Source organism: Desmodus rotundus, chromosome 4, assembly GCF_022682495.2.
Source record: "Desmodus rotundus isolate HL8 chromosome 4, HLdesRot8A.1, whole genome shotgun sequence".
Lineage (NCBI taxonomy): Eukaryota > Metazoa > Chordata > Mammalia > Chiroptera > Phyllostomidae > Desmodus > Desmodus rotundus.
Window position 1 is genome coordinate 141,864,091 of NC_071390.1, and position 26,335 is coordinate 141,890,425.

The 26,335-nt window shown below is 37.8% G+C and overlaps 1 protein-coding gene across 16 annotated transcripts in view; it reads left to right on the top strand.

Annotated features, from left to right (window-relative positions):
• The window catches only part of MLLT10 (MLLT10 histone lysine methyltransferase DOT1L cofactor), a 258,378-nt gene that overhangs the window by 82,744 nt on the left and 149,299 nt on the right, over positions 1-26,335 (top strand). For 13 of the 16 annotated variants that reach the window (XM_053922164.2, XM_053922167.2, XM_053922168.2 and 10 more), the window contains one exon: positions 15,569-15,678. The exons of 2 other annotated variants lie outside the window; for them this stretch is intronic. In XM_053922164.2, coding sequence (XP_053778139.1) covers positions 15,569-15,678 — 110 coding nt within the window. Of the gene's footprint in view, positions 1-15,568; positions 15,679-20,747; positions 26,168-26,335 lie in introns of those variants that run through there. One more of the 16 variants, XM_053922175.2, reaches the window with a different exon arrangement.

The following is a 26,335-nucleotide window of genomic DNA, read 5'->3' on the forward strand; positions in this document are numbered from 1 at the left end:
TTTTCATTTTAATTGAGTTAAAACTCTTATAATTTCCTTTCTAATTACTACTTTGACCCACTGATAATTAAGACATTTAGTTCTTAATTTCCAAATACATGAGGTTTTTCATCTTTTAATTGATTTCTAGTTTAAAATTCATTGTTTTCAGAAAACACACTCTTCGATTTTAGTCCTTTGGAATATGTTATGAGACTTTGGCTAGGTTATGGTCATTTTTTATTCACTTATTTTTTATCCTTACCCAAAGACATGTTTATTGATTTTAGAGAGAGAGGAAGGGAAGGAGAGAGAAGGGGAGAGAAACATCAGTAGTTTGCCTCTCATATACACTCTGACTGGAGACTGAGCCCGCAGCCTAGGCATGAGACCTGACTGAAAATCAAACCTATAACCTTTCAATTTATGGGAATGACGCACCAACCAACTGAGTCACAATGGCCAGGGTGGTTATGGTTGTTTTTTTAAAAGAAGTTACAGCCCTGGCTGGTGTGGCTCAGTGGATTGAGCGCCAGCCTACAAAGAGAAAGGTCACTGGTTCAATTCTCAGTCAGGGCACATGCCTGGGTTGTGAGCCAGGCCCCCAGTGTAGGGGTCGCATGAAAGGCAACCATACACTGATGTTTCTCTCCCTTTCTTTTTCCTTCCCTTCCCCTATCTCTAAAAATAAATAAATAAAATCTTTAAAGAAAAGAGAAGTTCCATATGTGCCTTAAAAAATTCTGCATTCATTATATGTCTAATGAATATGTTGTACACCTGCAACAAGTAAAATGTTGCATGTCAAACTGTAATTGGAAAATAAATTAATTTAAAAAATCCTGTAGTCTTTGAGTACAGTGTTTTATATATATCTATAAAGTCATATTTGATATTTATATTAACATTTTCTATATCTTTGTTGATTTGTTGAATACTTGTTCTATTGTTTACTGAGGAAAGTAGGTTAATCTCACTGTGATTGTGTCATTTCATTTATTGTCTCATATATTTGATTGTTATTAGTTTCATACACAATTAGAATTACTGTATCTCTTTCTTACAAATTGATATTTTTTATCATTGTGGAGTACCCATTTTTCTCTGGTACTATTTATGTTACTTTCAAATGATAGTAACATAACTACCTCAGCTTTCCATTAGTTTTTGTTTTCAAGTAGCAAATCTTCCTTTTAGTTTTAATTTTTCTGTAATATTTCTCAAGTGATAGAGTTGCCTTGTTAATAGCAAATAGCTGTCGTTTTAGCAAGTCTGTTTTTTCTTTAATTGAAGTAAATTTTAGTCCATTTACACTTTATGTATATGTGTGTATTTGTGTGTGTGTAATTGGATTTTGATTTAAACTTTCCATTTTACTAAATGTTTTTTCTATTTGTCCTGTTCCTTTTTTAAAATACATTTTATTGATTATCTTATTACAGTTGTCCCAATTTTTGTCTCCCCTTTATCCCCCCTCTGCCCTGAACCCCCACCCCCCAGCATTACCCTCCCCCCAGCATTACTCTCCCCGCTTAGTTCATGTCCATGGGTTGGTTGTACATATACTGTACTTTTTGGACTATAAGATGTACTTTTTCTTTCCTCCCAAATTTGGAGGAAATTTAGCTTACCTGGTTCGCTGGGTGGGGGGAGGCAGTGTAGTGGGGGTTTTCCCCCCTATTTCCCCCCTCTAAAACCTAGGTGCGTCTTAATGGTCTGAAAATACAGTAAGTTCTTTGGCTTCTCTGTTTCCTATACTATTCTTAACCTCCCCCTCTCTATTTTATGCCTACCAATTATACTTCTTATTCTCTGTACCTTTCACCATCCCGTTTTCCCTCTCCCCACTGATAACCCTCCATGTGATCTCCATTTCTGTGATTCTGTTCCTGTTCTAGTTGTTTGCTTAGTTTGTTTTTGTTTTTTTTAGGTTCAGTTGTGGATAGTTGCGAGTTTGTTGTCATTTTACTGTTCATAGTTTTGATCTTCTTTTTCTTAGATAAATCCCTTTACCATTTCATACAATAAGGGCTGGGTGATGATGAACTCCTTTCACTTGACCTTATCTGGGAAGCACTTTATCTGCCCTTCCATTCTAAATGATACCTCTGCTGAATACAGTAATGTTGGATGTAGGTCCTTGCCTTTCATGACTTGGAATACTTCTTGCCAGCCTCTACTTGCCTGTAAGGTTTCTTTTGAGAAATCAGCTGATAGTCTTTTGGGCACTCCTTTGTAGGTAACTGTCTTCTTTCCTCTTGCTGCTTTGAAGATTCTCTCCTTATCTTTCATCATGGGCAACTTAATTATTATGTGCCTTGGTGTTTCCTCCTTGGGTCCAGTTTCTTTGGGACTCTCTGGGCTTCCTGGCCTTCCTGGAAGTCTTGTTTCCTTTGCCATATTGGGGAAGTTGTCGTTCATTATGTTTTCAAATAAGTTTTCAATTTTTTTCTCTTCCTTTTCTCCTTCTGGCACCCCTATGATTCAGATGTTGCAATGATTAAAGTTGTCCTGGAGGTTCCTTAGCCTCTCCTCATTTTTTTGAATTCTTATTTCTTCATTCTGTTCTGGTTGTTTATTTCTTCCTTTTGTTCCAAATCATTGATTTCAGTTCTGCTTTCTTTCCCCGCACTGTTGGTTCCCTGTGTATTTTGCTTTGTTTCATTTTGTGTGCCTTCATTTCTCCCTTTCATTTTGTGACTGAGCTCAGTCAGTCTGTGAGAATCCTGATTACCAGTGTTTTGAACTCTGCATCAAGTATGTTGTCTATGTCCTTCTCAGAGCAGCTTAGCTCTTTTTCTGAGGTTTTGATCTGTTCTGTCATTTGGGCCATATTTCTTTGTCTTGGCGCACCTGTGAAATTATAAAGGGTGGAGCCTTAGGTATTTGCCAGGGCTGGGCAACCCACGTCTCTTTGTTTTGGCACTGTTTGTGGGGGAGGTGTCAGAGGGAATAATGCCACTTGATTGCTCTGTTCTAGCCACACTTTCCAATGAACTCTCCTGTGAGACCGAGAGTTTCTCCCGTTGTTGCAACCTCCATAGTGTTTTATAGCTAGAGGTTTTGGAGTCTTTAGTTTCCTGGCAGCCCTGCCTCACCAGCATAGTCAGCTGCCTTGCCTTGAGCATTGTCTCTGCCTGGCTGTCCATCTCCTCCCCTCCTACAGGTCTGGATGAATATTTCTTTAACTCCTTGGTTTTTGGAGTTACATGCAATTTGATTTTCTGGCACTTCTGGTTGTGTATTGTTTTTAAATTTGTTGTTATCCTTCTTTTGGTTGTATGAGGAAGCGAATTGTTTTTACCTTCACCTCCATCTTGGCCAGATCTCTGTCTTGTTCCTTTTAATTCTTCTCTTCTTTTGGATTACTTATTTAAGAAATAGGCTTAAATTTTTAGAGCAGTTTTAGGTTTCAAGCAACATAGAGCAGAACATACAGGGATTTTCCATATACCCATTGTACAATGCATAGCTTCTCTCAATGTCAGCATCTTTCACCATATTGGAACATTTGTTATTATTGATGAATCTATAATGACATATTATCATCCACAATCCATTATGTACATTAGAGTTCTCTCTTGGTATTGTAGATTCTGTGTTTGGATAAATTATAATGACATTTATCAATCATTGTATCATACATAGTATTTTTATTCCCCTAAAACTCCTTTGTGTTCTGTCAGTTCATCCCTCACTCCCTCCATCCCTGGCAACTGATCTTTTTACTGTTCATAGTTTTGCATCTTCCAGAATAAGATAGTATGTAGCCTTTTCACATGGACTTTTCATTTACTAATATGCTTTTAAGTTTGCTCCATGTGTTTTTATGGTTTGACAGATCATTTATTATTAGTGCTGATTTGTTTTTTGTTTGGATATACCTGAATTACTTATTCATTCATCTATGGAAGGACATTGTGGTTGCTTCAAAGTTTTGACAATCATGAATAAAGCTGCTATTTATAAACATGATGTTTGTGTGGACATAAGTTTTCAGGTCCTTTGGGTGTATACTAAGAAGCATTGGCTGGATCATATGGTAAGAGTATGTTTAGTTCTTGTGATAAACTGCCAAAAAGTATTCCTTCCAGCAATGAGAGTTCCTGTTACTACTCATCCTCATCAGCATTTGGTGTTGTCAGTGTCGTAGATTTTGGTCATTTTAATAGGTGTGTAGAGGTTTCTTTTGAGTTACTTTATATCATTGTTCTACAGCCTCTGTTAACTTGACAAACTTTAATATTAGTATGTGCTTTCACCCTCTTTCTGAACGCTATGAAATTCTTCTGAAATTTTAAATTTATTTAACTCCTGACACAACTTTTTGTTATGTATTTTAATTCTCTGTCTCTTTAAACATTGTAATGTTTCGGTTACTTTTCAATATGTGTGTAAGGCTTTTTAAAATGAAAAATTTTGGTAAAAGTTGTTACTTTACACATGAATGACAGAAATTATCCCAATGAAATCTTAACAAATTTATTTTTGAATAATAGTTATGGAGGTATTCCTGTTTTCTTTTTTTAAAAATATATTTTATTTATTATTCTATTACAGTTATCCCAATTTTTCCCCCTTTCCACCTCCAACCAGTATCCCCCATTGCTTCCAGGAATCCCCCCTTTAGTTCATGTCCATGGGTCATGCTTATAAGTTCTTTGTCTTTTTCTTTTTACTGTTCTGATTAAGTGTTTTTTGCTTTGTTATATTCTTGGCTTCATCCACTCTACTTTTGAATCCCAGTAAATTATTCTTCATTTCAGTTAGTGATATCCTTAATATCTGACTGGTCCTTTTTTTAAAGTATATTTTATTGTTTATGCTATTATAGTTGTCCCATTTTTTCCCCTTTGCCCCCCTCTGTCTGATACCCCCACTCCCCCCAGCAATCCCCTCCTTAGTTCATGTCAATGGTTTATACATATGAGTTCTTTGGCTTCTCTATTTCCTACACTATGTTTAACCTCTCCATCTATTTTTTACCTACCAATTATGCTTCTTATTCCCTGTACCTTCTCCCCCATTCTCTCCCTTCCCCCTCTCTGCTGATAGCCCTCCATGTGATCTCAATTTCTATGAATCTGTTCCCGTTCTAGTTGTTTACATAGTTTCTTTGTTTTATTTAAATTCAGGTGTTGATAGTTGTGAGTTTGTTGTCATTTTATATTTTTTAAAGATTTTATTTATTTATTTTTAGAGAGAGGGGAAAGAGAGAGAAAGAGAGGCAGAGAAACATCATTGTGATTGCTTCTCTCGTGTCCCTCAATGGGGACCTGGCCCAAAACCCATGCATGTGCCCCAACTGGGAATTGAACCAGTGACGCTTTGGTTCCCAGCTGTCACTCAATCCACTGAGCTACACCAGCCAGGGCGTGTTGTCATTTTATTGTTCACAGTTTTGATCATCTTTTTTCCCACAGGTAAGTCCCTTTAACATTTCATATGATAAGGGCTTGGTGATGATGAACTCCTTTAACTTGACCTTATCTGAGAAGCACTTTATCTGCCCTTCCATTCTAAATGATAGCTTTGCTGGATAGGGCAATCTTGGATGTAGGTCCTTGCCTTTCATGACTTGGAATACTTCTTGCCAGCCCCTTCTTGCCTGTAAGGTCTCTCTGGAGAAATCAGCTGACAGTCTTATGGGAAGTCCTTTGTAGTAACTGTGTCCTTTTCTCTTGCTCCTTCTAAGATTCTCTCCTTCTCTTTAATCTTAGGTAATGTAATTATGATGTGCCTTGGTGTGTTCCTCCTTGGGTCCAGCTCTTTGGGACTCTTTGAGCTTCCTGGACTTCCTGGAAGTCTATTTCCTTTGCCAGATTAGGGAAGTTCTCCTTCATTATTTGTTCAAATAAGTTTTCAATTTTTTGTTCTTCCTCTTCTCCTTCTGGCGCCCCTATAATTCGGATGTTGGAACGTTTCAAGATGTCCTGGAGGTTCCTAAGCCTCTCCTCATTTTTCCGAGTTCTTGTTTCTTCATTCTTTTCTGGTTGGATGTTTCTTTCTTCCTTCTGGTCCACACCATTGATTTGAGTCCCAGTTTCCTTTGCATCACTGTTGGTTCCCTGTACATTTTCCTTTGTCTCTCTTAGCATCACCTTCATTTTTTCATCTAATTTGCGACCAAATTCAACCAGTTCTGTGAGCATCCTGATTACCAGTGTTTTGAACTATGCATCTGATAGGTTGGCTATCTGTTTGCTGCTTAGTTGAATTATTTCTGGGGCTTTGATCTTTTCTTTCATTTGGGCCCTTTTTTTTTTTTTTTTGGTCTTAGCACGCCTGTTACTTAAAGGGGCGGAGCCTTAGGTGTTTACTGGGGGTGGCGTAAGGCTGGTTGTTGTGCTGTGACGCTGTACGTGGGGGAGGGGCTGTGAGGTAGCAATGGTGCCTGCTGCACTCTCTGCCGGATTTCAGTCACTCCCTCTGCTACCCACAATCAAACTGGGACCCCTCTGGTGCTGATTCCCGAGTGGGTGGGCTTGTGCACACTCTAGGCCCCTGTGGGTCTCTCCAGTGAACTCTCATGTGAGGCTGGGAGTTTCTCCTGCTGCCACCTCAACCCCCACGGGTGTTTTCAATCAGAGGTTTGAGGCTTTATTTCTCCACGCTGGAGCCCTGGGATGCGCGATCTGCTTCGCTGCCCCACAGTTCCTCCTGGTTTATCTGTGTGCGAATGTGTGGCCGCAGGGTCTGCTAGCTGTTGCACTGCCTGCCCTGTTCCACAATCTGCCACTTCTCTGGGTCCAGCCGTGTTGCTGCAAGTCCTTTCCACCCCAGCTGCCTGTCTCCGCCCCTCCTACCAGTTTGGATGAATGTTTCTCCTTTATCTCCTTGGTTGTTGGACCTGTGTGCAGTTGGATTTTCTGTCAGTTCTGGTTGTTTTTTGTTTTTAAATTGTTGTTGTCCTTCTTTTGGTTGTGCAAGGAGGCACAGTGTGTTTATCTACGACTCCATGTTGGCCGGAAGCCTCTTTCATTAATTTTTCAAATAAATTTTTAAGTTCTTGCTCTTCCTCTTTTCCTCCTGGCATCCCTATGATTCGGATGTTGGTACATTTGAAGTTGTTTCAGAGGTTCCTAAGTTCTCCTCATATTTATGAATTCTTGATTCTTCTCTGTGCACAGGGTGAATGTTTACTCTTTCCTTTTGTTCCAAATCATTGATTGGGATCCCAGCTTCCTTCCCTTCACTGTTGGTTTCCTGTATATTTTTCTTTATTTCACTTTGAATAGCCTTTACTTCTTCCTTTATTTTGTGGCCACACTCAGTTTTTTCTCTGAGCATCGTAATTACCAGTGTTTTGAACTCTGGCAGGTTGGCTGTCTCCTTGTCATTTAGTTGTTTTTCTGGAGTTTTGATCTGATCTTTCATTTGGTCTATATTTTCTTTGTCTCCTCAATTTGTCTGCACAACTGTTACATTGTAAGGAGTGGCTGCCAGAAAATTGAACTGTGTGGAAGTCTGACAACCAAGGAGTTAAAGAAGAAACATTCATTGTGACAGGATGAGCGGAGATGGGTAACTGGGGTAGAGAGGATGTGTGGTGAGGTAGGTCCGGTGGAAGGGTCAGTCCTTCAGTCATGTGTATATAAAAATTGGGAGGAACAACTGTGGAGTGAGCAATCCCAGTCTCAGGACAGACATTTCCACCTGTGATTCCAGCCCTGGGAAATAAGGTCTCAAACCTCTGATTGTAAAAAGCTATGGGGGTTGTGGTGGTGGATAAAACTGCTGGTCTCTCAGGAGAGTCCGCTTGAATGGCCCATGAGGTCCTAGAGTGTATGCAAGCTTACCTTCTTGGGGAATCAACACCAGGGCAGCAGCTGGAAAGTCTCTAGTCCCTTGCAGGAGGAGATGGAAGTGAATGAAAGCAGGGCGAGACCTAGCAAGTGGCATTGTTCCTCTCTGACCCCTCCCTTACACACAGCTGCATAGCCTGCCCTGGTGAATACCTATGAGTCGCTCTTTTTAATGGTTTCTATGTCCTTTTTTATACTGTTGAAGTTCTCTCAAGGTTTATCTACTTTTCCTTTAAGTTCATTGAGCATCCTTACAAACCAGTGTTTTGAATTGTTCATCTAGTGGATTGCTTGTCTCCACTTTTGTATGGTTTTTTTTTTTTTTTTTTTTTTGAGTTGTGTTCTTTCATTTGGTACATGGTTTTTTTTCTTCTAATTTTCACAGCCTCCCAGTGTTTGTTTCTTTTTATTAGGTGGAGCTGTTACATCTCCTGGGCTTGGTAGAGTGGCCTAATATAGTAAATGTTATGTAGGTTCCATTGGCACAGCCTCCCTTTTTCTTGAGGTGGGCACTCCAGGTGTGACCCCTACACACCCACCCCGTGTGGGCTGTGTACGCCCTCATGTTATAGTGGAGCCTTGATTGCTATTGTCGTGTCAATGGGAAGGAATTACCCTTTGGGCTGATTGGCTGCAAGGACTGGCTGGTACCACCATGGAGGAAGCTGTTCATGGTTCCATCCCATGGAGTAGGACTTACTTCAGCAGGACTCTGGTGCCCACTGAATCTTCCCCTTTAGTGTTACTTGTGGAGGTGTTTGGGTGATGCTTTGGTGTTGTCTATAGCTGTCCACAGGGTGCCCTGGCTCTGGGGCTTCCTATGAGGTGAAAGCCAAGGTCAGCAGCCACCTGTGCTCTGCCCGAGTCCACCCAACATGAGCTACAAAGCAGTTTTCAGATGGCTGCTACTTGTGTTTGGCTTGGAGGTACCCAGGACAGGCCAAACCCCAAACAGAGGCCAGTTGCTGCTTGTACTGGGTCTGGGACCACCTTGCAGGAGGCACATGTTATTCTGAGGCCAGTTGCTGCTTGTACTGGGTCTGGGACCACTTTGCAGGAGGCACATGTTATTCTGAGGCCAGGTGCTGCTTGTTTTGAGAGATTGAGGAAAGTCTGAAGCTTGAGCCGAAGTAGGCTATGTGTATGGAAAAGCCACTGGGAACATTGTCTATACTTCTTTATGTAAAGAAATTTTAATACTTAGTTAAATAGTGGTTTGTTTGGGATTATAATTATTACACCAATAAATTCAGTGTACTGTGTGCACCACTTCCCACAAAATGTAGAAACCTTGAAATCATATAGATGTCTTCTTCCTTTTCCTTTCCCAATCTTGTTATAGTTTAGCATGCGTTAAATTTACATACATTGAAAACTTTACTAGATAACATTTAAAGTTTTGATGTGAACAGTCATATATATTTCAACTGAAAAAAAAAAACTGTTGTTGTTTTAACCAGTCAATAATCCAGTGAAAGTATTTACATGTTTATCATGCTTTTTTTTTTTTTTTCCTTTATTTTGGAGCTTTGTCTTCGGCTCATTTTTTCCTGTTGCCTGAGGAAAATTGGTGTTCCCTTTAATGGAAATTTGTTTAAAGATACATATAGGCTTTATTTATCTGGTTTTTTTGATGACTACTTGCCTCTGATAGTTTAAGGATTTTTATCCTTTCTATCCCTCTCTCTTTCTCTTTGGTTTTCTGTAGTTTTACTAACGTTCCTAGGCATGGATTTATTTTTATATACTCTGGATTTATTATGATTCTTCAGTCTATGACTTGTCATCTTTCTTCTGTTTCGAAAGTTTTTAGATAGTTTTTCAGTAATATCATTTTAAATGTTGCATTTGTGATATATTTTTTTCTCATTTCTCTGTGACTTGTGTGTTAGGTTTGTTTATACTATTTATGTTTTTTGTGTTTCTGTACTTTTCTTCCTTTGTGTTTCGTACTGATATTCTGGGTATTTTCTTCTGCCCTATTTTGTTACTGCCCTCTGATACTGTTTTCATTGTTGATTTTACCCAATAAGGTTTAAAAAAATCTTGATTTCGTTTCTGGTACTTTTATTGGGTTTATTAGTATCGTTTTCAGTTCCATGAAGAAATTTTCAGTTTTGTCTCAGATGTATTTGAATAAAATCATACTTATTTTGATGCCTATGCCTGAAATTCCAAAATACAGATTTTTTTTAGAAGTAGAACATGTAATAAACTGAAAAAATGTATAAAAATTAATGGAAAAATATTCATGGAAAAGCAACTTATAAAACAGTATTATAATAGGATTTCAAGTTTTGTTCGAATAGATACAAACAATTATAACTGATTATATGACCAAAAGATTCTACCCAACATACTAACAGGATGGTGGGCTTCCTCTTGGTTATTTTCATGGATTTCTTATGTAATTGAATAAAACTTATATTACCTTTTATAAAAACCAAAAACCTATAACTATACTGAACAAGATGGTGGAAAATACCTGATGTTTGCTAAAGGTGTGGTCTATCTTACTGTTACCGAACCCGACCAGTGAGGTGGGGTTCCTGCCACTTGCTGCCTACCAGGCAAATCTCCAAAGATGGAGTTTGGTGGAAAAGAGAGGAATCTTTTATTTAATGGCAAGTTTCTGCCTAAAATATCTGGGTAACAAAAATAAGGGGGAAGAAGAAGTATGACATCAAAAATAATCTTATTACAACTACTACATAGATTTATGAAGTGAAAATAACAGAAGAACAAAAATCTGTTCACAGTACTGACTATTATCACCAAGGTCTTTGGAAGTAATGGCAAGTTTCTGCCTCAAAGCCCGATCCCCCTAAGACACCCAAAGGAAAATCACTCTGCCACCCTCTGCCAGCTCAGTTCAAGGTTGTTCCAGAAACCTTTTTTCCCACCCCAAAGTACCATAAATGTAGGTGACTTAGCTGGTCTCCAGTCACTGTCTGGCTTTAGGCATCATTTGGAGTCTATGCCCCAGGCCTCCATTTACAGGCCCGCACTGGCCACCGTTGATATGGCCCTCTCAACCTGGGTGAGGGGACAGAACCAACTGATTTTTTACTTCCCAGCTGGCTCAGTTTCAAAAGTCCTCTCCTGGTATCCAATGGGTGCCACAAGCCAGTAGGAGTGCCCAGCCTTCCAACCAATGAGGGCCAGTGTCAGCCATGTTTGCTTTTTCCCCTCTTCCAAACACCATGTTTACCAAGGGGGCAATTTTGGCCGTCACACATGCACAGCTCAAATCTCTCCCCCAGTTCCATTGGGGGAGTGTGTCCCTCCAGGTTTTAGAACCCCATATACCAATTTCGCTGTCTCATTCAGGGGCCAACTTATGTTGCACCTGTTTCACAAAGCTTCCACAATTTTATACCAGTCTGCCTCCTTTAGGATTCTAGAATCTTGGCCATGATTAAGAGGACATTATCATTTATTGCTCAAGCAGTGTTTAATCTTTTTGCTGTGTCAAAGCACTGTCTCAAAGAGAAAATAAGCCCCTCAAGGGTAGTGACCCCACACCCACTGCCTAGACACTCAATCCTTAGCACAGTGCTTTGTACACATTAGGTGCTTTGTGAGCAGACATCACACTTAACGGAGTTAAATCCCAGAAGATCGTTAACTAAAACTTTGAACCTAAACAAAATATTTATCATTGCAATAGTTTCCTTTAGGCATTTTATATATCTCTTTAACCAGAGATATATAACTTCAGTCTTAACAATTGGTGGCTAGTTTCAGGGATATGGAAATAAAGGTTTCCAGTTAATTTCAGGCAGGTAAGAAGCAACACTCAAATACAACCTAACGATCGTTGAGTTTCATGGTGAGTACAATTGATGCCTGTGGAGTCTCCCAATAATTTTCTTTTTTTTTTTTTAAGAAAAAAGGTTTTATTTATTTTTAGAGAAGAGGGAAGGGAAGCAGAAAGAGAGGGAGAGAAACATTTGTATGAGAGAAATATCATTTACTTGCCTCTTGCACACCCCCAACCAGGGACCTGGCCCACAACCCAGGCATGTGCCCTGACTGGGAATCGAACCAGCAACCTTTTGGTTTGCAGGACAACACCCAACTCACTGAGCTACATCAGTCAGGGCTCTGATAAGTTTTATAAGACAACCACAGAGGTCTCATAATGGTCAGCTGTCAGGAGGTCCTGCCCAACCACAGACAGGACCACTAAGGGACTCTAGTCCAGTTTCATTTCCTGAAGCTGCTAATAAGTGGGCTTGACAGAGTCTCTCATGGGAGTTTTCATGGCAGCTTCTACCATCCCTACCAAAAGCTGGAGACTTTTGGGATTCTAACCCAGTTCAGATGCAAAGGCTGTCAGGGCATTGGCATGATGTCCAAGGTACTGGAGGACAATACCAGCCTGTCTGAAGTATGCCTTATTTTGCCATTTGGGATTGAGAAGTTGAGCTTTGATTATGTTGTCCAGGGCCTTGTCATACTGCTGGGTTTTCATATATGCTGCAGATCTGTTTCTGTATAAGATGTAGTTCTAAGGGTCAACATCCAGAGCTTCATTATATAGAACAATAGCTGTATGGAAATCTCCATCACGACTGGACTGGACCATCAGGACTTCTCTGGCCAATAATCTTCAGCACCAAAGAGAGGAATCAGCGCCTGCTAGCGTGGTGACTGCATAGGCTCAGCCCCTTGGCTCCAGTGCACGTGGCAGTGACTGCTCCATTACATGCATGGCAGGGCTGTGTCCATCTCTAGCCAACAGTCCTACCAGCCAGGCATGGGCAGGCTCCATGTGCCATGTCACTGCTTCAACCCACTCTCCCCCCCGCTTTTAAAAGGTTTTATTTATTAATTTTAGAGAAAGGGGAAGGGTGGGAGAAAGAGAGGTTGAGAAACATCACTGTGAGAGAGAGTCGTTCATCCATCAGTTGCCTGTTGCATACAGCTAACTAATTAGTTGAACCACAACCCAGCCATGTGCCCTGACCAGAAATCGAACTGGGGCCTCTTTGGAGCCTCTTGCTTTTGCAGCACAATTCCTAACCAATTGAGCAACACTGATCAGGGCTGTTTGTTCCCATGATTCTGCTGGTTTTCATTCATGCTATCTTGAGTCCCATGTGTTTGGTATTTTTTATTACACTGAAATGAACTAATATTAGAAATTATTGAGAGTTCCGGCTAAGATGGAGGCGTAGGTAGAGATCCTTCACTTCCTTGCACAAGCAGAAAATCAAACTGCATGGAACTCCTACAACAAAGGAATTAAAGAAAAAATCATCCAGAACAACCAGACCAGTAAGGCGGTGTACCAAGTGGGCCAACTCAGAAAAACCCCCGGCAATGTAGTGGACCTTTGGGGCGGGGCTGGCTGCTGAGCTTGGCAGGCTGTGTGGGAGGGGCTTACTTAAGGGGACTCAGAGGTCACTGTGGGCTATGTTGGTTGCGGTGGTAGGAGAAGCTCCCAGTCTCACACGAGAGTCCTGTGAAAAGTGCACTAGAGAGGAGCAGGTGAGCTGCATTGTTCCCTCTCTGGCCCCTCCTTCACAGGTAGCACCACAGCCCAGCAAAGAGGGTTGTCCTGTGGGCTGAATACCTAAGGCCCCACCCCCTTACAACCTATCAGCTGCGCCAAGACAAAGAAATATGGCCCAAATGAAAGAACAAAATAAAGCCTCAGAAAGAGAGCTGAGTGAGGAGATCACCAACCTCTCTGATGGAGAATTTCAAGCACTGGTAATCAAAATGCTCACAGATCTGATTGAGCTTGGTTGAAAAATGAAAAAAACAAATGAAGGATACCCAAAGTGAAATAAAACAGAATGTTCAGGGAACCAACAGAGACAGGAAGGAAATCAGGACTCAAAGCAATGATGTGGAACAAAAGGGAAAATTAAAAATCCATCCAGAAACAAGATGAAGAAACACGAGTTTGAAAAAGTTAAAAGACACTTACAAACCTCTGGGACAACCTGAAATGTTCCAATATCTAAATAATAGGGGTTTCAGAAGAAGAGGAAGACCAAGAAATTGAAGACTTATTTGAACAAATAATGAAGGAAAACTTCCCCAATCTGGCGAAAGAAATAGACTTCCAGGAAGACCAGGAAGCCCACACACCAAGGCACATCGTCATGTTACCCAAGATTAAATATAAAGAGAGAATCCTGAAAGAAGCAAGAGGAAAGGCGAGAGTTACCTACAAAGGAATTCCCGTTAGACTATCAGCTGATTTCTCAAAAGAGATCTTGCAGGCAAGAAGGGGAAAGAAGTATTCCAAGTCATGGAAGTCAAGGTCCTACATCCAAGGTTACTCTATCCAGCAAAGCTTTCATTTAGAATGGAAGGGCAGATAAAGTGCTTCCCAGATAAGGTCAAGTGAAAGGAGTTAATCATCACCAAGCCATTATTACATGAAGTGTTAATGGGACTCATCTAAGAAAAAGATCAGAAATATGAACAATAAAACTCACAACTATCAACAAATGAACCTAAAAGAAAAGAAAAGCCACAAAAACAAAAACTAAGCAAACAACCAGAACAGGAACAAAATCAGAGAAATGGGCATCACACAGAGGGATTTCAGTGGGGAGGGGGAAGGGAGGAACAGGGGGGGAAAGGTACAGGGAAGAAGAAGCATGGTTAATTAGGCATAAGGTAGATGGGGAGAGATAAAAAATGGTATGGGAAACAGAGGACTCAAAGAACTTACATGTACATCCCATGGACGTGAACAAAGGGGGGAATGCTGGAGGGTTGGGGGGCAGGGTGGGGGAAATAGAGGGGGGAAAATTGGGAAAACTGTAATAGCATAATCAATAAAAAATATTTAAAAAAATTGTAGCCAAGATAACGTTTTTCTCCAGAGAGGATATATATTTACTTCTGTCTGGTGCTTTGGGGGCCTTAAAATTTAGGATTACATGAGTCAGATTTCAGAGGTTGAGATGATCAATGCCCGTCTGCAATCTCTTTGAGGACCAATGTATTTTTAGTTTATCATTACTCCTAGCTTGTAGCCCTTTAGTGTTGTAGCTAAAAGGGAGTGAGGGGTTTACTAGTTCCTCTTTTCATTTGGTTGTCTGTGAATATAAACCTCTGTACTTTCAGCCTTCTGAGTTTGTCAAAAAGTACCTTTCACCCTCAGCTGCTTTCTCTGAAATGAGCAGATGACTGCTGGGTGGCAAAAGTAGGCAAAAGCTATACTCTCCAACCTGGACTTCCATCCTTTCCCATTTTGAATCATTAATTCCTCACTATCACATCAGCTCTTTGATAGCTTCAGACACATTTTGAAAATTAAAAGAAATATTCATATTTAACATCAATTGTGAAGAGTATTTTAAATGAGATATTAAAATAATGCCAGAACTAGTAAAATATCAGTTTAAAAATATTGACATCAATATGAAAGTTTAATGTTTACATTTAAGATTAAAGTATTAAATATTTTATTTTAGTTATTTAACTATAAAAATTCTTAATTTACAGTGGTTCTCAGAAGTAGTGTTTTATCTGACTTATTTTTAAGAAATGTCAGTCAGTGCCAGAATCTGAATTTTAAACTGTTTCCCTTTACTTGTGTTACTATGGATGTAAGTAGAAAAATGATTGGGGGTGCTTTATTAGTAGGGGTTTGACTATTCAGTCAATAATGAGAATTTGTTAATGTTTTTGTTGCTTGTTGACTGAAGTAGGCATTAAAGGGATCTCTTTAGAAAAAAAGTTCCTGATTTTATCATTGAAAAAGCTTTATTGAAAACTACAAAATGACATTACTTTTATTTATTTACTTTTAGGTTGGGCTCATGTGGTTTGTGCCCTGTATATTCCAGAGGTACAATTTGCCAATGTTTCTACAATGGAACCAATCGTTTTACAGTCTGTTCCACATGATCGTTATAATAAGGTACAGTGGACATTATTTTATTGATGTTTGAATATAATTTTTTTGTTTTTAAACTGGGAAGTGTAAAGGATATTTTTTTGTATTTTGTTTTAATTATAGGCCTACATTAGAAAATTTAAGATATAGGTCTCCATCAAATTTCAAAGAGATTTAGACAAAGTATAGTTATTATGGTAAACTACAATTACTAAAATAGGTTACTGAGTTCATAGGAGTACAAAACAAGTGAACAAAATTATATTACCATATTTTGCCATGTGTTAAATATGCACACTTTCTTGCCCAAATTTTTGAGGGAAAAATAGGGATGTGCATTACACATGGGTACAATGAGTACATACCATGGGTATAATAATGAGTATAATAACCCCGTGTGTAATGCGCACAAAAGTGTGGTGTGTGCTATACATGGGAGTACAGTTATACCCAGCAAAATACGGTGCCTTTTAGACTAACCTAGGTATTTAGACTAACATTTACATGATATTGTAGACCCTATGGATTTGTCCTTTTAAGAGTTACTGACATTCTGTGTTCTTTCAGACATCAAGATTTTTACTGAATTAGTCATTACTTGGTAGAAATAATGTGATATCATGCATCCTTTTTAAAATTCTCATCTGAGGATATGTTTTTATTTTAGAAAGGTGGGGTGAAGAGAGAGAGAGATAGAAACATCAATAGGTTGACTCCTGTACATGCCCTCACTGGGGATTGAACCTGAAACCTGGGTATGTGCCCTGACTGGGAATTGAACCTGCAAACTTTCTGGTGTATGATGCTCCAACCAACTGAGCCACCCAGCCAGGGCTCATACATCCTTTCTTAAAAAATAATTCTGTTGTAGAATATTACTCCTTTCTACTCCTCAAAATTGTTTTCTGCCACCATGATAGGATATTTGTTGTAAGCTTTTCTAAAACCTTAGTTAATGTTTGCTTTCTCCCCTATATATTTTTTGATTTCATACATACGTTTTTCCATTTCTTTTGCATGTTAGAATATTTTTCTACTACCCAATGTGTCTTTTAAGTGTTACCATTTATTTGAGATAACTGTTGATTTACTCCACCTATGGGAGAAAATACACTGCAGCGAATTCTAAGGTTCTAGATATTTTTGTATTAAACATTCATAATACATATTATTAATATTTTAAAAGTGTGAAAATATGGAAAAATAAATAGAAAAATACAAGACAGAAATCATCCAAAATTTTCTTATTCACATCCTGATAGTTTTTGGTGTGTGTATTTTTATATATATACATACATTACCCTTGTAAAAAATTTGGATTATATTGATTATACTGTTTTGTGTGCTTTTGAAAATTATTAACCTGAATATCTTTGTGTCAATAAATTTATATATTTTGCCATCATTTTTAGTAGATAGTAAGTAATACAGAGTATTGTTAATTTTGATAAACTGTGATTTAACTAAAGAACCCCTTTTCATTGAAGTGCATTATTTGCTGTTTGTCATGTACATAACAATCCCTGTGTAAAAGGGAATGAACATTTTGGAAACTTCAAAAAGTATATTGTATGAAATTAAAATACATTAAGATAATAAATTACAATCAAGTGGAGTTGATTCTAGGAGCTCAAGGATGGTTCAATATGTATAAACAATGTATGAACAATGACACCACATTAAAGTGTAAAAATTATATGATCTTATCAACAGATGAAGAAAAAGCATTTGATAATATATAGCATTCAGTAATGACTAAAACACTCAATAGTATGGGGATAGAAGTAAAGTACCGGAACATAATAAAGGCCATATATGACAGACCCTCAGCTAACACCATACTCAATGTTCAAAAACTTTAAGATCATGAACAAGACAAGGATGCCCATGCTCACCACTGTCTTCAACATAGTATTGGAAGTCTAGCCAGAACAATTAGCAATTAGACAAATGAAAGGAGTAAAAGACATCCAGATTGAGAATGGAGGAGTAAAATTGTCACTTTTTGCAGATGGCATGATTCTTTATATAGGAAGCCCTAAGGACTCCACCAAGGAACTATTAGAAACAATAAACAAATACAATAAAGTTGCAGGGTACAAAATCAATGCAGAAAAATACATTGTGTTCCTATGTACTAACAAAAATTCCTTTTGCATTTGCCACCAAAAGAATAAAATAACCTAGGATTAAATTTTACAAGGATGTGAAGAACCATACCCTGAAAATTATAAGATACTATTAAAAGAAATTGAAGAAGATACAACGAAAAGGAAAGGTACAGTTATGCCTCAGTACTTGTTGGCTTTAGAAATTGTCAAACCCTGTACATATTTTGTACACATTGTAAAATTGTCACATTTTGAAAAAAATGTTTCAGCACTTGGCCTTGTTCACTACTCAGCACCCCTCTCTTGTGATGAAGCAGAGGTTGAATCGTCAGTCTCACGGTAGCTTGCAAACAGTTTTGTACTCATCAGTTTTGGCACTGTCATGAGTTTTGGGACAAATTAATGATGAGTACAGAGGTAACACTGTATTCCATGTTCATGGGTTGGAAGAATCAATGCAATTTAAATAGCCATATTATTCAGAGCAATGTACAGATTTAATGCAATCCCCATCAAAATATCAGTGGCATTTTAAAAAGAATTACAACATGATTTATTTGGAACCATGAAAGACCCCATGTAACCAAAGCAATCCTGAGAAGAAATAACAAAGCCAGAGGTATCACACTGTCTGACTTCAAATTATACTACAAAGTGGCAATACTCAAAACAGCTGTGTGTCTTTTTTGGCAGGAAAAAAGACACACAGACCAGTGGAACAGAGTGGAGAACCCAAAAGTAAACCCACATATATGTGGGCAAGTAATTTTCGACAAAGGAACCAAAATCATACAATGGAGAAAAGACAGTCTCGTCAATAAATGGTGCTGGGAAAGTTGGAAATCCACATGCAAAATAATAAAACTAGACTGCTATTTGTCACAATATACAAAATTTAACTCAAAATGGATCGAAGACCTAAATATGAGACCTGAAACAATAAAATACAAAGAGGGAAACATAGTTAACAAACTTATGAACAGTTGTCTCAGAGAGGATTTTACAAATTTAACCTGAGAGGCAACGGTTATAAAAGCAAAAATAAGTGAGTGGGATTATATCGAACTAAAAAGCTTCTGCAACGAAACTGAAACTGTCAACAAAATAAAAAGTCAGCTCACCAAATGGGAGAAAATATTTGCAAACAACACTTCCCAAAAGGGGTTAATATCTAAACTATATAAAGAACTCATACAACTCAACAACAAAAACTAACAGTTCAATTAAAAAATTGCCCTGGCTGCTGTGGCTCAGTGGATTGAATGCTGGCCTGTGAACCAAAGGGATGATGGTTCGATTCCCAATCAGGGCACAAGCCTGGGTTGTGGGCCAGGTCCCCAGTAGGGGGTGTGCAAGAGGCAACTGCACATTGATGTTTCTCTCCCCTTTTCACTCTCCTTTCCCCTCTGTCTAAAAATAAATGAAATCTTTAAAAAAATAATAAAATAAAAAATGGGCAGAGGGCCTGAATAGACACTTTTCCCAAGAAGACATACAAATGGCCAAGAGATATGTGAAAAGATTCTCAACTTCTGACTATTAGGGAGATGCAAATCAAAACCACAATGACATGCTACCTTACATTTGTTAGAATGGCTGTTATCAACAAGACAAATATTGTTGGAGAGGTGTGGAACTCTCATTCACTGCTGGTGGGAATGTAAACTGATACAGCCACAATGGAAAACAGTATCGAAAGCCCTCAAAAGTTAAGATTATAAGATCCAGCAATCCCTCCTTTGGATGTGTACCTCAAAAATTTGAAAACATTTATTCATAAAGATATGTATCCCTGTGTTCTTTGCAGCATTATTCATTGTGGCCAAAACATAGAAACAACCAAACTGTCCTTTGTTAGATGATTGGACAAAGAAGATATAGTGTATGTATATATATACACACACACACACAATGGACTACTACTCAGTCATAAGAAAAAATACTGTAATTTGTGATATCATGAATGGACATTGAGAATATCATGCCAAGCAAAATAAATCATGTAAAAAAAGACAATCATGTGATTTCACTCATGTGGGAATATAAAACTGAAAGAAATGAACAAGAAAAACAAACAAAAACTCATAGATACAACAACAGTGTGGTGGCTGCCAAAGGGAAAGGGGTTTTGTGGGGAAGATAGAAAAGGGTAAAGGGGGCCAAATAATATAGTAATGAAGGAGACTTGACTTTGGGTGGTGGGCACACAATGCACTATACAGATGATGTATTATAGAATTGTATACGTGAAACCTATATAATTTTATTAACTACTGTCACTCTAATAAATGCAATAAAATTTAATTAAAAGTGAAAACACAGAAAAAATATAGAAAAAGAAAAACAAAAATCATCCCAAATCTCCTCATTCAGATCCTTTTAGGTTTTTTGTTTGCATTTTTACATATACTGTATATACTTTGTAAAAATTTTGTTATGTTGATTATATTATTTTGTGTGTTTTTGAAAATTATTAACCTGAACATCTTTTTGTGTCAATAAGGTATATTTTTGCCATTATTTTTAGTGGATAGTTAGCATTGTAATACAGAATATTGTTAGTTTTGATGAACTAATTTAATTAAGGAACACTTTATTGTTGAAGCACCTCATTTGGTGTTTGGCATGTACGTACCAACAGAATCTCTGTGTGAAAGGATATAAACATTTTGGAAACTTAAATAAGTGTATTGTGTGAAATTGCCCTGTAGAATGCAGTTTCTGATTTATACTATGTTAGTTATGTGTGAGATTGCACATAACCTTTTCTTATTAAGCATATCTCCTTACACAGTTTAATCACTGTATATTACTAATAAAACTGTTTTTGCTATTCTTTTTAGTGAAAATATTAGGACGTTTGAATTTTCTTTGAGTACTGGAAACATAAGTATTTTAAAGATTTTTTTAAAGGTTATTAATGTTTGCTAATTGGCCTTGAATAGCTCTTTTTCTTCTTTTAACATTGTAATGTTCCTATTTTTTCTTTTGAAATGTCTTTATATTAGAGATGTTATTATTTTGTCACATGTACTTTCTTTGTATGCCTTGACCATAATTTAACATTCGATTTTAATCTTTCACTATATCTTCATGGTTTTACAGTTGGATTATAGCAGGTTAATTTTTTTGTTAAGAAATTTAAATCTTTTATGTAATTTACACATCGCTCTTTATTGTTTCTGCTTTTCATACTATGCAAAGAAAATCTTTCTTAACGCTAAACGTGTAAATAATTTTTGCACTTTGAAAGTTCATATTTAAAAATTTTTTAAGTATATATTTTTTGATTATGCTATTACAGTTGTCCCACTTTTTTCTCCCATTTATTCCCCTCTGCCCTGCACACCTCTCCCACCAGCATTCCACCCCTTAGTTCATGTCCATGGGTCATACATATAAGTTCCTTGGCGTCTCCATTTCCTATATTATTCTTAACCCCCCCCCCTGTCTATTTTCTACCTACCATTTATGCTGCTTATTCTCTGTACCCTTTCCCCCTATTCTTCCCCCTTCCCTTTCCTTCTGATAACCCTCCATGTGATCTCCATTTCTGTGATTCTCTTCCTGTTCCAGTTGTTTGCTTAGTTTGTTTCTTTTGGTTTTTTTTTTAGGTTCAGTTGTTGATAGTTGTGAGTTTGTTGTCATTTTACTCTTCATAGTTTTGGTCATCTTTTTCTTAGAGAAGTCCCTTTAACATTTCATATAATAAGGGTGATGATGAACTCTTTTAGCTTTACCTTGTCTGGGAAGCACTTCCTCTGCCCTTCCATTCTAAATGATAGCTTTGCTGGATACAGTAATCTTGGGTGTAGGTCCTTGCCTTTTATGATTTCAAATATTTCTTTCCAGCCCCTTCTTTCCTGCAAGGTTTCTTTTGAGAAATCAGCTGATAGCCTTATGGGAACTCCTTTGTAGGTAACTGTCTCCTTTTCTCTTGCTGCTTTGAAGATTCTCTCCTTATCTTTCATCTTGGGTAATGTCATTATGATGTGCCTTGGTGTGTACTTTCTTGGGTCCAACTTCTTTGGGACTCTCTGAGCTTCCTGGACTTCTTGAAAGTCTATTTCCTTTGTCAAATTGGGGAAGATCTCCATTATTTTTCCAAGAAGTTTTCAATTTCTAGCTCTTCCTCTTCTCCTTCTGACACTCCTATGATTCAAATGTTGGAATGTTTAAAGTTATCCTGGAGGTTCCTAAACCTCTCCTCAGTTTTTTGAATTCTCGTTTCTTCATTCTGTTCTGCTTGAATGTTTATTTTTCCTTTTGCTCCAGATGGTTGATTTGAGTTCCAGTTCCCTTCTCTTCACTGCTGGTTCCCTGTGTATTTTTCTTTATTTCACTTTGCACAGCCTTCACTTTTTCCTCTATTTTGCAACCATACTTAACCCTTTCTGTGAGCATCCTGATTACCAGTGTTTTGAACTCTGCATCTGATAGGTTGGCTATCTCTTTATTGCTTAGTTCTATTTTTGGAGCTTTGACCTGGTTTTAGGTCATATTCTTTGTCTCAGCACTCCTGTTATATTTTAAAGGATGGAGCCTTAGGTGTTTGCCAGGGTGGAGTGACCCACATCACTGTGGTGTGGTGCTATATGGAGAGGGGTCTGTGAGGGAACAGTTCTGTTTGCTCAGCACTCCACCGGCTTTCATTCAATTCCCCTGCTACCCACAAGCATATTGCGCCCTTCTGGTGCTGTTTCCTTGGGTGTGTGGGCTTGTGTATATTCTAGTACCCTGTGGGTCTCCAACAAACTCTCCTGTGAGACTGGGAGCTTCTCCTGACACTACAGCCCCCACAGGTTTTTACAGAGTTTTTGTGGCTTTCTTTTTCTTGTGCTGGTACCTTGGGTTGGGTGGTCTGTCTCGCTCCCCAGTTGTCCCTCCCAGTTTATTTGCACGCAAATGTGGGACTACCTGGTCCTCCAGCCACCACATGTGGGGTGTCCTCTCCGTCTCTCCTACCAGTCTGGATTAATGTCTCTTCTTTAACTCCTTGGTTTTCGGACTTGCATATAATTCAGTTTATTTTGCAGTTCTGGTTACTTTTTGTTTTTTAATTTGTTGTTATCCTTCTTTTGGTTGTGCAAGGAGGCAGAGTGTATCCACGTATGCCTCCATCTTGGCCAGAAGTCTGTCAAAGTTCATTTTTAAAATACTTGTTTTTCCTTTTAATTTTGAAATAATTTCAAGCTGCTGTAAAGGTTGCATTAACAGTAAATGAGCTCTGGTTGGTGTGGCTCATTTGATTGAGCGTCAGACTGTGAACCAAAGGGTCACTGTTTTGATTCCCAGTCAGCACACATGCCTGGATTGTGGGCCAGGTTCCCAGTAGGGGGCACTCGAGAGGCAACCACATAATTATATTTCTCTCCCTCTCTTTTCCCCTCTCTTCCCCTCTCTAAAAATAATTAAGTAAAATTTAAAGAAAAACAGTACATGCAAAAGAACTTTTCTTCTCTAATCCATTTGATAGCAATTTATCAATATGATACTGACACTCCTGAATGCTGCAGTATGTATTTCCTATAAAGGACTTTTTACCACATGACCAGAACATGTCTATAAAAATCAAGAAATAAACATTTTTGCATTATTTCTTTGTAGTCCATAGACCTCATCATTATTTTCCTAATTTCTCCAATTTTTCCAGTAATGGCTTTCATAGCCAAAAGATTGCAGAATGCATTTTGTCTCTCTTAAGTCTGCTTTAATCTCAAATAGTAACTCAGTTTTTCTCTGGCTTTTATAACGTTGATACTTCTGAAGATTGCAGGCCAGATATTTTAATAGAATGTCCCTCTGTTTGGATTTTTTTTGATGTTTCCTCATGGTTTAATTCAGATTATGTGATTTTGGCATGAGTATCACAGAAGTGATGCTGAGTCCTTTTCATTACATCTTAACAGTTGATACATGATTTCAGTTTTTTCCATTACTAGTCATGTTACCTTGATCATTTGGTTAAGGTTGTGCCTGCAAGGTTTTTCCACTGGGAAGTTAATCATTTTTCCCTCAGTAATCAATAAGCATTTTGTGGGGAAATACTTTGTATGTAAACGCCTTGTTCCTTATGCTTTTTACCCACAAATTCTAGCATCCATTATTCTTCCTTGGCTTAATTAATTTATTGCTGTGATCAGTGGGAAATGGTGCTTTTCTAATTCCAACATTTTTTTATATTCATCACTTGGCATTCCACTTTCAGAAAAAGCTTTCTCCAGTCTCCAATTATTTATTTTATTTTTACTATATTTTATTTTTATCTAAGATTTTATTTATTTATTTTTTAGAGAGATGGGACAGGAGGGAGAAAAAGAGAGGGAGCCAAACATTGATGTGAGAGAAACATTGATCGGTTTGCCTCTTGCCTGTCGTACACATCCCGACCAGGGACTGAACCTGCAACCTAGGCATGTGCCCTGACTGGGAATTGAACTAGTGACCTTTTGCTTTGTGGGACGATGCCCAACCAACTGTACCATACCAGTCAGGGCTTCTCTCCAGTTTATATTAGTATGGATTAATATGTACTGTGTATTACTAGTTTATTTTAATGGGTCATTTTTCATTGCTGATGTTTATTTTGATGCTCACATTATCTGATGTTTTGCTTGTTGGACTCCTTCAATCTGACTTCTATGTCTTTTGCCATGTTTCTTCCATTCTGTTAACTGTTCTTTACTTCTGACACAATAGTATATTACTGGCTTATCTTGTATCATTCCTGCCTTAGTCCTAGAATCACCATTTCTTGTTTTAGGGGAGAATGGTATTTAGAATTCAAAGTGACACTACGTGTGCTCATTGTTATTGGGATATTGCTTCCCTTAGGCCCTTTTAATGGGGATAGCTAGGAAATAGATGTGTGTATCTAGATACACAGATACACATACATTCGTATCTGTATTTTTTCTGTACTTATCTTCATATATTGAAGACTGTGAGGTCACATTGATTCTTCTTCAATATATAGTTATATATATGCTCACATATCTATTTTTATCCTATATCAATTGATTCTAAATAGAACCATAAACTTATAGTAACTTTTCCAAATCTATACAATATTAAAAATATTAGAAAAAATCTTAATAGTTTTAATTTCATATTTGTCACTTGACTCCCATTTATCCTCAGTGTACTTACGTATTTGATCAATTTCTCTTGTATTAACACATCTTTTATTGGTGCCATCCTTTAATGCAGAGCTCATTCTAACTTCATTCAGGCTCCATACCTCACCATGGATTGACTGCAGCCACTTCCCTTCATAGCTGCATTTTTTACTGCCATTCCTTCTCACCCCCCTCCATGGTTGGTCTCCTCACCTTTTTCAGGTTCTGACACCTCACTCTTAACAATGACTACCTGTCCCCAACCCTCTCATAGAAGCCAACCCTACTGTGTCTCTGAATGAGTGGGACTGCCCAGAGTGGATGCTGCCATGTTTGGCCCCAACCTAATGACTTTTAAGAAAACTGAAGTATTCAAGGAGTAAGGGAGGGTTGGTAGAGAGAAGAATAAACTACTTTGACTTAAATCTTTTATCCATTTAATTTAAGAATATAATGTGGTATGTATTGAACCTTTTCCTTCCCACATGGTTGGCAGTTTTTTCTTTTATTATTTATTTATTTATTTATTAGTTTTTTCAATACTATTATTAAATAATCTATGTTTTTCATAGTGATTTGAGTTACCGTTTGAATCATTATTGAATTCTTGGGTATTCTTCACATTTTTCCTGTTCTAATGATGTGTCTGTCTATTATCCTAGTAGCACTCTATTTTAAATGATTATGGCTTTATATATACATATCTTAGTACATTGGGGCAAGAGGCATTGTCTTGTTTTTCTCCAGATGAATAGGACTAACAGACTACAATTTTTATTATACTGGCATGAGAACAAAATACTATGTTGGGGAAGAGTTGATCTTTTTTTCTTTATTTTTTATTGTTTATGCTGTTACAGCTGTCCCTACTTTTCCCCTCTTTGTCCACCACCACAGAGCCCTGCTCCCTCTGCACCCCCAGGCCATCACCACAGGCATATATGTTCTTTAGCTAATCTCTTCAAATAATTTATCTTTTAATGATATTGAATCTTCTGTTTCAGAAACATGGTGTATCTCTCCATTTGTCAAATTTTTTCTTTTCACTTTGGTATTTTTCTTGTATGTGGTTGCAATATACGTTTCTTGTATTTTTTATGGTTGATTTGTTTCATATAGTTAATCTTAAAAATTTAATATTCTGTCTTCACAGATGTTTAGGTTAATAGCTTGCATGTTAATTCTGAAATGATAGGAACAATTGGAATATGGATTATTGACTTTGGGAAAACATTGATCTTTAAAGGATGGTTGTAAAGAATAATTTGGAGAGCATTTATTAAGGTACTGGACACTTACTATTGACCTGCTTTGTACCAAGCATTGTGCTAAACACTAGGAATTCAAAGATGCAAAAAAATACCGGGTTTTCTCAGTGTGACACCCAATTTGTCAATTAAATATACAGTTACAATGTAGGAAAAGAATAATAATGTATATTACAAATAATAA